The following is a 12,514-nucleotide window of genomic DNA, read 5'->3' as shown; positions in this document are numbered from 1 at the left end:
TTTCAGCAATCATTTAATGTGTTTAAAAGATAGACTTGAATTAGTCTCAAAATAAGTAGGATAAATTCATAAGATATTTAAATCTGGCTATTAAATCTAAACTTTGATATTGATATAGACATGGAAGAAAAAAAAGTGCAGGGAAATTTATTGGCGTAATGTAAGTAGAGTTTCTATCAATGATGTCAGATTGTGTATGTGGTTTTCTTATAGCAAAACCACATAGGGCTATCTGCTATGTCCACCTAGGGGAATCGAAACACTCATTTTAGCGTTGTAAAACCGTAGATTTACCGCTGTCCCACCCAGGGACTCACTAACGTCAGGTAGGAAGTTTATAATACTACACTTGATTTAATTTTGAATTTTTTTGTTATAAATATGACACACTTTTCAAATAACAGCGGTGGGAAAGTGGTAAATTAACGAACTTACAAAACGCTAAAATCCGGGGTTCGATTTCCCCCGCAATGAGCACAGCAGATAGTTTAATGTGCCTTTGCTCTAAAAACAAACAAATAACAAGCACTGTCATCTCTATGCACACAGCATTGTCTCATCCGTAACGTCATCATTATTTTTCCATTCCCACAGAATTTTAAGTCATTGTTCCTTAATCGACAGAGGCGAGAAATATGAGATCTCACTGAATTATTAATCTGGACTTTATCATAACAAACCACAAGGATTTACTTGATGTTCTGTTTCATTAGATTGAGAAATATTTAATGGACGTTTCCTTTTCACAACTTCCCGGTTGTTAACATGTGTGGCTACGCAATCAAAAATAAACCAAACATAGTTTCCCTATCTTCACAACGAATGGAAATTCGTGGATCTAATACCATTTTCTTTTTCTTTTTTTTTGTACGTGGTATGAAATAGACAAGAAACCCTGATGTTGTGATTCAAAATAACCATCATTTTGTAAAGAAGAAACAGGAAGCAGAAGATTGGCTGGTCGTGCTAATGGAGAAGTACATAGCACTGTGACGAAGTTAGAGGAAATAAATGTATTAAAATATAAATGAATAAGGAAATTTAGCTTAAATTAAAATAAAAAGTGAAGAAAAACCTTGCTTGAAAGTAAGCTAAAGTTAAAACTCCAAGATTACCAAGTTAAATCACACTGAAACAAGGACAGGACCGGATTTAGACCTTTAGAGGTCCCTATGCAATACTGTGATGTTGGAGGCCCCCCTTCCTAAGGTGATTAAAAATTGAGGCCCTCATGCAACTGCATGGGTTTCATCCCCTCTAAGTCCGGCAAAAATACGAATCTGGTTAAACAAATGCCAAACTAAGTGTCAAATCCACCTTCTCTCTGTACGTAATCTGTGACTTGCGAGATCGAAACCCATTGCCGAACATACTCGTCCTTTCCGTTCCGGTCTTGGCAGGTATTTTGGTTTATTATGAAAAAACCAGGGGTGCTCAGAGATCAAGCGATTTTTCTTCGCCGCACTCGTGATTAGGGGTAATATTAGGAATTGCTAAGCGAAAACAACAACAACAACCTTGGTTTGTTTGTATTACTGACATAGGGTCCGGGTAATCCTTGGATATGGTTGAAGGTGTAATTCGTTTTGGTTACTTATGGCTGAATGGATGGAAATAGGTTGAAAATTCCGCCGTCCAGGACCCGAAAAAACGGCGAGAGCAGTCCAAGTACACTTCTCCTCTCTTCCCAAGTTCAATGGATCAAATGTCCAAGAATTTGATGTAGGGTGGGGGACAGGAGAACCCCGAGAAAACCTACTTTGCGCGAAAAATTAACAAAATAAACAAACAAACATTCAGTAGCCGACCAATGAGAAAATTGGATCACAAGCATCTGAAAGAATCTCTGCTCCATGTAACAATCGCAGAGCAGTCCCACATATACAAGTAAAGTAGGACACAATACAATCACCCCATGAAACGGTAGATAGTTTCAACATGTGGAACCTGTTACAGATAACATTTAAGGTTGAATTAGCACATGACCTCGACCGGATTTAAGACGTTCCGAATTAGAATTCCGGAAAAAAAACTTGTTTAATATTAGATATACATACTTTAGGAAAATGAGATATGTGATGTTTGCATGTACAATTATGTTACATATCCAAAAGTGTAAGTGTAACACATAATCAATGTGCACTTATTACCTAATTTTCTGATAAACAAGGGTACATTGCGTCAACACTTTAAAAGTCTGTCATATCACGCAAGTACACACACACAGCTTATTATTTAAAAAATATATATTTGAATGGGATTAAATTTACAAAGCTTGCAAAAAATATTTTACGTTGGTTCTCTTTAAAATGTGTATTGTTAGGCTAAAAAAATTAAAGGAAGTCATGGGCTGAAAGAGTGAGTATAATTAAAACCTTAACCCTTCGTAAAAACCTGTCATTCTTGGATGACTCAGCAGTAATGGAGTTTATTATTAGAGACTTCGGAGCGTGTAAATATACAGGAACTGTAATAAAATAAATAAAACAGATCGTGAAGTACCTAATGTCTATTATTTTGTATAAAAACGGAATAATAATTAAAAAAACTCAGATTGTATTCCCTTTACTGACGTAGTCTAGCTTAGACCTCATTACCGTCCAGTACTTGGAAGAACTGTACCGTTTCTACCATTGAGTATCTGCGCAAAGAAATTTTGATGTGATTTTGATTTTCCATCAGAAATAAAGTATTCTGAGCAAGTGCTAATATTTTAGTGTAACGAGAGTGGTAGATGCATGACACTGAGTACAGGATTGCGAATAGATATATGGGCTAAAGTAACATGTGAGGCTCCAGTGAAGACTAAATAAAAATTAGAAAATATTTCTCTTCTATTCATTACGCGTGAAGGTGGGAACTTGTTCATACAATCAAACAATTTGCATCCAAGTATAACTGTTTTGGTTCACTGAATATTTTTGTGTGTTTGAAGTTAAGCACACTGGGGAGGGGGAGGGGCATATTTCTGTCACTGGATGGAAAATACAATACGTTCTACCTTTTGAAATTACTAAGCCTAATTTCCTGTTAACTTTGATTCATTTGTACATAATGATCTCATAACTCTTATAAAAATGTAATAAATTTCTGAACTTACATAATTTTCACAGACGTTAAAATCCGAGTTTCGACTCCTCGCTTAGGACACAGCATAGATATACCATTGTTTGGTTTTTCATTGAAAGAATAATAATATCAACTTATTTTTTTAAAGAAAAGGCTACGTTTCTTGGGATCGGGCTATAATGCCTAACGCTAATACGATAATATATCTCCAACCGGCCACCATTAAAAATTTCGCAGGGTTTGATAAAAATTGCACGTCCCTATCCTAAATGGGGCCGTGGATCCAGTCAGCCACAGTGTATTACTGTTTTGTTTGAAAGCAGTAAGTTTTCATTCATCAAAGTAAATGGCAAACAACTATACATTTATTTAGATTATAACTCTAATATGTTAAGTAAGATTTGAGAAAACAAGGTTACTGAAAATTTCAAAACTCGTTAAAAGTGTATGTTACAGATTTGAAAAAATACAGAACTGGTTAGATGTATGTTTTATCTTCTCTCTCTCTCATTCCTTGACCTGCTTATAAGAGCCACGTGTATTTTCATCTAATCTGGTAACTCAGGCCCAGATTTGTTTGATTACATACCACAAGCGGTTTTATCTGCTTCTAAACATGTAACAAACAATTTACCAGTTGTTTTCCCCAGTTTTTATTTCCATCACGATACTTGAAGGCCGCAGAGAAAACCTGTCTGCTACTTTTTTTTCTACAAGAAACTTTTAGGTAGTTTAGCATTGGATTGTCTATCATCATGAAAAGTGATATTTTTATTGTAAAGCCTAGTTCTTGGGTGGGTGTATGTATAAAAAATGTGCTTATATCTGTATTCAGTGTTAATATTTCACTTCTGTCACGTAACACTATTCATTATTCCTAAATTTGAAAAGAAAATTAAAAGTACAGAATTGAGGTGGTCCATAATCTAGTATTGTTTGTAATTAAGCAATGGGTTACCTGTGCTTTGCCTACCACGGGTATCGAAACCCGGATTCTAGCGTTGTAAGTCCGCAGACATACCGCTGTGCCACTGGTGGGCTCCATAATCTACAAACAAAGAAAATTTTTGGAATGTGTTGGAAGAGAAACTTTGTAGCAATCCCCTCGTGTTAATATCAAACGCTGTGTTAAGTATTTGGTGTTTTAAGACATGAAATGACGATCGTGGTTAATTTTAACAAGCTTGGTACAACTGAACCAAATTAGCATTCTTCAGTCAAATACAAATATTTAATTTAAATTTGGAAGTGTGCCAAGAAGTAACTTAAATTTACAACCATTTATATCAAAAGGAACCAGTTTTATAAGACTGATGTCTGGCTTCCTCCCTAATTCTACTAAATATTATATTGTTGCAAGTTATATTTTATTTTAGATGTTTTCTGTAGGGAGCTGCAAATAGGATGAAGATCGAGAAAATTTTACTAGTGACTAGATTGGTACATTAGTTATAAATACGAGTAATTATTAATAAAGCAGCAGTGAGTTCAGTGATTAAGAACTTATTGAAGTATTCAGTGTGTGAATGATCGAGAGAATATTGATAGCGTAAGTTATTCAAAGTGAATGTAAATATCAGCAAACATTATTGAAGGAATAAATTAACGGTATCCAATGGGACAGCGGTAAGTTTATGGACTTACAATGCTAAAATTCAGGGTTCGATTTCCAGTGGTGTACACAACAGAGAGCTCAATGTGACCTTGTTCTATTAAAACATTAACACTCAAATATATTAATGCGCTATCGTTACAGAACTGAACTTTGCATTATGTTTAAACAAATAACTCAAAATGAAAAAAAGTCCAACAATAGAACATAATACAACAATGTTATGGAGAAAACGGCTTAAACAAAATTAAATCCTTTAAAATGATGTCAAATAGATTGTGTTTGTTTGTTTTGAATTTCGCGCAAAGCTATACGAAGGCTATCTGCGCTAGCCGTCTCTAATTAACAGTGTGAGACTAGAGGGAAGGCAACTAGTCATCACCACCCACCACCAACTCTTGGGCTACTCTTTTACCAACGAATAGTGGGATTGACCGTAACATTATAACGTACCTACGGCTGAAAGGACGAGCATGTTTGGTGTGACGGGGATTCGAACCCGCGACCCTCAGATTGCGAGTCGAGCGCCCAGTAGATTGTGAATGTTAACCATAGAAAATATTCAACTTTTTCACATAGTGTAGTTTACTCCACATCAAATATTATTCGAGAAATTATTTTGTTGTAAGCTATACTTTCAATGTTTTAACTTAGATTTTAGTAAGAGAGCGTATGATGTTACATTGGTTGCATAATACCTGGAATGTTTGAGAATATAGTGATTGAGAGACTTTGCGAAGTGTCTAGAAACAAGCTACGTAATAAATAGGAGTATCAACGAGCATATCATGTCATTCAGTTCGGTGCAGTGAAGTACTTAGTTTCATTGAAATATTTTTAAATGGTATTTATCGTTTATATTCAGTTACTTGATTGTTTTACCGTAAAATTCTACAAGTACGTTAGTCATGGTACCAGGGCATTATTAAAGTATTTCCATTTGAGATTTCAGGAACTGGAAAAAGTGATGAAACTAGAAAAACACGCAAAGTCCCACTTTCATACTAAGGCTGTTGAGAAGTTGGCATGTTAGTCAATGAATATACCAAGATGGATGAAATTCAGAGTTGAGTAGGAAATACATGGCATAACAGGGACTTAGTATTTATGGTAAAATAGACATGGAAGATAACGTACTTCAGTTTCTGAGTTAAATCATTGGTATAAACAAGGCCAGTATATGAGCCACGAAATAATCAATGAACTAGAAATGATTAGAAATATTGTCTTGAAATATGCTCTAGAAGATGTGACTAGCAGGTCTTGTCCGTACAGTATCATCACAGATGGATCAAATTACATCAGCAACAAAAAGCAGATGCCTTGTGTGCTGCAGTGGGTGTCCCAATCTGACATGATAATTCACATGGCTGTTGGGGTGTGTCAGCTGGAAAAAGACACCGAGACGATAACCCAAGTGTTAAGTGATATTTTGTTGCACTGCAATCTCCAACTGATAGGCTGTCAGTGGTAAGCATAATGATGGCATACTATTTCTACCGTTTTGAGAAGAGTCCCAGCTCAAACAGCTCTTGAATGTCTTTCAGCAATATACCTAGACTGCACTAACCACAACTTGGATTTGGCCCTTCAAGGTTGCACAAAACGTACTCAAAGAACTGATTATATTTTCAACTTTGTTCAAGAGCCATTTGTGTTCATATTGTATTCACCAAAGAAAATGGCACAGTATGAGCACATAATGGTCGATTATGACAGTGAAAACATCTGTACTTGTTTTGTTCCATACACTGGACAATCCAGATAAAATTCATTTCTGTCATGCTCAGCAGCTACAAAGCCCTGCATGAAACTTTATGCTGTGTTGCCATTCACTGGCATTTTTTGGTCTACATTTTATAAGGAATATTTTCAGCAAGTGGCTTCAGTGGTGGCTCAGGTCAAGATAGCTTGTTTCGGTATCCTGAAGAAAATTCTTGAGCAAAAATGGGATGACTTTTACCAACCTTACATACAGGCAAAGGAAAATGCTGAGACCACTGGCATTGTCAGAGAGCCAAATCTTTCCAAACTGAGGAAAATGCTGTTAGGCTTCCACCATGAAAATGCTGTTCAGCAATATTGTGCACTGCTACAGGATGAAATATTACAAACCCATTGATAATTCTGCAAATGAACTGAAAACCTGATTTGATCAGACAGCACACCAGGTGCTTGCTGATGTCAAAACTAGTGTAATTGAAGTTATTGTGAGTGGTAGTGTACGAAACTTGTACAGTGGCAACTTGGACTTCAAACAGCTGGGTATAAAACTCAAACTATTTGGATTATTCATCCATCAAACACTGCCCAATGTCAAGAGAGTCACGTTCGTGTATAGTATTGTGGAATTACTTGCAAATAATCCTGTAGTGAGAGTCACAGTTGCAAACATTCGGCGACTGGTGCAAATCCACTTCCTCGCCACAGTGAGTGTGACATCAGGCATATAAATGTTCGTTCTCAGTTCAGAGAGCCCCCCAGTGACACAGCGGTATGTCTGCGGACTTACAACACTAGATACGGGTTTTCGATACCCGTGGTGGGTAGAGCACAGATAGCCCATTGTGTAGCTTTGTGCTAAACTTCAAACAAACAAACAGTTCAGAGATGGCTGAAGGCCTACTTCTCAGCACAATGGCAGAGATGTGTTATAACAGCTTTGTGGTGTTTCATGTTCATAAAGACAAAATGGATCAATTAGGCTTAAAGTCGTAAGTAAGGTACTTCATAGGATGAACGAGCAAAGAAGCTATTTCTTCAGAACATTCTAAAACTGTTGAATTTTTATTTGTACACAGAAAAGATATGAACTGTGACCAAAGTAGGCTTATTGGTTGTGTTTTTATGACTATTGTATAATTAATCATTTATGCATGACCTAGGTATGTCATATATACATCTTGCTATTGGGGTATATTAACTAATTCAGAAAATGATAGCCCCCCCCCCTCAGTTACTCAACCGTATGTCTGCAGGTTTACAACGCTAAAATTCGAGTTTCAATACCCTTGGTGAACATAACACAGATAACCAATTCTGTAGCTTTGCATATAACAACAACAAAACGAAACCAAATTGGAAAATGAGGAAATATTGATCCATAGTAAATTACTTTCTTTAATGTATAATCTTTAAATGTTCTTTGTCATCTATGTCTCTATTAAGTACAAGTTTTGGTACACTAATCCAGGTTTTTGTAGTGCTACCAACACTCATCCAATGAGCATGAGACGTAAAGCATCTGGGCCTATTCTCATGCTCCCACGCATTAGCAATAACATCTCATGTTTTGGTCAACTTAGCATATTTGTCCCTTTCTATAAATCGTTGGATCCAGAAATTGCACCAGATTACACTGTTTTGCTTCATTGAATAAACATAGGCAGACGCATTTGCAAAGTGTTTAAAAGGGGGGTTCTAATTTGTGAGATTAAAAGTGAACACATATTGTGCTAAGCATAATCACCATGCAAAGCATGTTAATGCTACTGGGGCATGTCCATCCAGAAAACCTGTAAAAAATAGGAGCTATTAGATTAAATCTGGAAGCAATTTTGAATGAAATATAGGTTAAACAAGTGCATGGCTATTCACATAAAATCCACAAACATTCAATAAAAAGTCAACAAATCATCGTTCTGTTGTAACACTGCATGGGTAGCTAGACTTGAATTAGCATAAATATGTATATTTTATTATAATAAAGTACTGTACTTAATAACTACTCTAAATGCAGAGTAGTTATTAACTGTTAAATTATATTACTAATTTACACAACTCTGTACAACAATAGTGTATTAGCTATTTAAATCATTGGCTATCATATACGTACATGTATGCACTATGGATATAATATGTAAGAATGCTCCATTCTTCTGTGGTGCTTTTCTATAAATAACTTACATACAGTTTCAAGGCTGATAACAATGTCATAATGATTATGTATTAAAGCTAGAGCATTCAGAATGTCTAGTATTGTGTGGAATGTTCTAGATTTCTGTTGGGGTATAAATATGCTTGAAAAGGTTATTATTTAGATACTGACTGCATGATTGTGAGTTTAGCGATTAACAGTGCACAGTAGCGATTCTTAAAGAGAAATTATCACAGACTGTATTGCAATAACAGTGCAGAGAAGAATAATTCGTCTTGTCAATTGTGCTCTAAAGTAATTGAATCAGTCTGTGTGGCCTTTGACGAAAAAGAGCCAATTATTTAAACCTCTGGATACAACTATGATAACCAACAGTGGAATGAACATTTGTATATACGTTTGACTTGTTTTAATAAATTAGGGCCAGTCTTTCTTAAGTGTCCCTTTTTCAACTGGAAAATGTTGAAAAAAGTATTCTCCTGTAAGTATGATGTATACAGTTTTTGAAAATATAACTACCGAAAAACCTTGTGCCAAACATCCAGCACTCGGGCTACATTCTGTCACATTTTTCCACCTTGATGAATATGACTACTGTTTTTCACATGTGTTCTCCTTTGCCAGATTATATTGTACCTAGATTAACAAGGCAAAAAGCAAACAAGTTGTAAGAAGGTTTTCCCTTCTGCTGCCTTTTTTCTGTGATAATATTTCAGCTACCAACTCTGTTTACCACCTATTCTAAAAATACAAATATGAAACCCATCACCGAACTGCATACCACTCTGTATATTAGCAAAGACAAGTGTAGAAATTAATGTGATTTCCTTTATATTTCTACAGTAAATCCAGCTATAGCAGACCAATAAAAATTGTTATTTTGTATTAGACTACTTCCACAGATCACAAACGTAAGCTTTTATTATAATGTGGCATTATACTAAGAAGTGCAAAGCATATATAAGGAGTTGAATTAAAATGGTGATCTCCTTTACCTATTCTGTGAACTCCTTTACATGCATCTTACCATGTCCCCAACTATCTGTTTTTATAAATAGACCCCTAATTATCGCTCATAGAATTTAGCTTTGTAATTTATCAGTCATTTAAATGTAAAACTACCACCATTCACACCATTTCAATGTTAGTTATACAGTCAAAGAGATACACTCCTGTTATGTAATCCCACCTTCAAGGACATTTCTTGCAGGACAAAATGGCATAATTGGAGTATCTACACTGGATATATGCGTAAAGGAGATTACCTGCATAAAAAACTAATTTTATTACAAGCTCCAAATGAACATACCCAAAGTATCTCTTGATACCCTGTGTGTGTGGTATGATCAAATCAAATTATATACTTTCCAGATTGATTTTAGACTCTAATCTTTTTATTTACTCATAAATTTGTAATTATTGTCTTGAAAATAAACAACCATAAAGGAAAACACATGATTACCTCGACATGTTATTTTGGATATTTTTATATGTGAAAAAGTAATGGGACAATCAACAAATAACAAATTTTCAAAAGATAAATGTCTACTAATTAATCACAATAAAGGCTTGAGTCATGCTTACACTTTTGCGTTTGTGTAATTGCTTTGAAATTAAATTTTTGTGTTGGAGACATGTTACTTTTAACACCTCACCATTGCTTATTTCCTTGGTTTGCTGGAAAACCTTAACCCAAACTCAACATATTATATATGTTTGGGAATCTCTGTCCATCGTCTATCATTTAGAACTTCTTATATGTTTGTGTAAGGTACGTACTCAGAGAAATTTGCCCCAGAACACTGGCGACATGAAATTGAACACTTAAGAAACCCTGGTCCATTATTTTAAAACAAGTGGACTGTGTTGCTGTTTGTTTATTGTTGAAACTTATCGCCAACAAATCACAGACACCTACTGTAAATAATCTGGCCTACAAAACTTGACAGTAGCAATAAGGCATCGGAATTCCAATTGCAAAGTGTCAACAGAAGCCATTGCATGCGAATATTTCAAGTTAAAATTTTTAATACTTCATAAGGAGAATGTAGACTACGTATAAAACGTTAAGTACCATAAGCAGCTGAGCCATAACTATATTAGCATATTTTTTTTGACATCACAAAAATTCCGGGTTAGGCCGAATCCCCTCGAACCATTCCTGCATATGTGACTGATACGTCGGGGAGAGTATGCCCCCAGACTCCCCTTCAGCACTCGCAACACTTTAGTACCGAGCGCTAAAATGTGATTTTTTCTAAAGTCTCACTCATAAAAGTCACATTTTTAAAAGCTGGTTGCTCTTTTTTGTCATATGACAATTATAAATTTATTTAAAATCTCTCTCTATTCAGCTCTATTTAACTAGGTTTTAGTGCACAGATAACCATGGTGCTTTATGCCAAAAAGCCTCAACAAACAAACTATAAAATCGTGAGCACGAAGGAAAGTGTAAACTAATTTTGAAGAAAAGTTTGTTTCATAAACGTCATAAAATAACAAAGAAAATGAGAAAAACACAACACGCTCATATGAACTACTGCTAAAAGGTTTATATTCGGTAAAATGTTGAATTGTTTGAAGAATGCTATCTATACATTTATCTTAAAAAGGAAAGGAAATATCAACAGTTACACATCCGCTTACGACATCTTATAATAACAATCATTCGCAGAAGCAGCCTAGTGATGCAAGTTTGGCATCTTGACAACAGCCAGGAAACAAAGCCACGTGACCTATGTATGACTATAAAATAAACCCGCCCTCAACCGCGCATTTCATAGATAATAGCGTACTTTGAACAAGGGCCTTCTGTACCAGTGAGTGCAAAGGCTAATATCGATTGCTATTTGTTTACTAATTTCAGAAAACCGAATAATCCTTGTTTGGTAGCTACTGACAGTGGCATTCATTCCATTGATACTCAGTGGCTAAAACCGTCTAAAGTTGAATCTTTACATTGAATTTGATTTTGAGGTGTTTATGAGAGTGGCAGCCATGATGGAAAGAGCTTTCGTGTTTGTGATTCTCGCCCTTGCTTCTACTGCAGGAGTAGCCAAGTATGGTGAGTTAATTAATTTTCTATAAACTTAAACTGTTAAAGAAAAATTAACACATAATAACGTACGCCATATGAATATTAATACTTGAAAAGTAAACACTGTATAAATAGTATCAAATATAATAAAAGCATTAACGAGTGTAAAGCTTTAGAAATTAGACAGCAAAAGAAGTAAGCTGTTGTAGTATACTGTATAGGTAAAATAGTGTAACCTACAAATAACATAGACAACAATGGATACATTAATTTTGATTTCCACTTTCCCTCACTAAAATGTGTAATTAGTTCCATAGATCAAATAAATAACAACGGATTGCCTGTGTCTAAGCGCACCGACACACAATTGGCTCACCACGGGTATCGAAACCCGATTTTTTTTACATCTAAGCCTTCAAGCTTAACGCTGAGCAACTGAGGTAGGGGGAGGGTGCTCTCTAATAGGTTTAACCTGTCTGGGTGTAGTCATAGAAATACAATATTAAGGGGAGGCTAAGTTCAAAATACTTTAGATAAAATCATAAATGTACTTAATATAATGTATTATGTATACTGTAGATAACTATAAAATCGAATTAATCTGATTCTTAAAAATTAAGATAGAGTAAGAGCCTATATACGTATATAAAATATTATAGAATTTAGGTATACAAATAGTATTTGCATGTTGAACATTCCAAGTTAAACAAATAAAACCAGTAGAGTAACAGCACAAAATAGTTATTCATATACAAAATAACTTTATACTTGAGCTGTCTTTATATATATATATATATATATATACACAGCGTGGTCACAAGTAAATAGACACCACCTTTCCAGAAAAAATGAAATTTTTCAGTCATATTCACATGAATTGATATATTTATAATTTAATTAATATCTAATAGATCTTCCT

The 12,514-nt window shown here is 35.0% G+C and overlaps 1 protein-coding gene across 1 annotated transcript in view; it reads left to right on the top strand.

Moving 5' to 3' along the window:
• The first annotated feature begins 11,309 nt into the window (after positions 1–11,309).
• LOC106469728 (ferritin heavy chain-like) overlaps positions 11,310–12,514 on the top strand; it is a 17,157-nt gene continuing 15,952 nt past the window's right edge. The window contains exon 1 of the mRNA XM_013930240.2: positions 11,310–11,622. Within this exon, the coding sequence (XP_013785694.1) occupies positions 11,541–11,622 (82 nt within the window). The 5' untranslated portion in view covers positions 11,310–11,540. The remainder of the gene's footprint in view (positions 11,623–12,514) is intronic.

The sequence above is a fragment of the Limulus polyphemus genome, unplaced genomic scaffold (genome assembly GCF_000517525.1).
Source record: "Limulus polyphemus unplaced genomic scaffold, Limulus_polyphemus-2.1.2 Scaffold3633, whole genome shotgun sequence".
NCBI lineage: Eukaryota > Metazoa > Arthropoda > Merostomata > Xiphosura > Limulidae > Limulus > Limulus polyphemus.
Note: the sequence above shows the minus strand (reverse complement) of the source record. Positions and strands in the feature narration are given on the sequence as shown.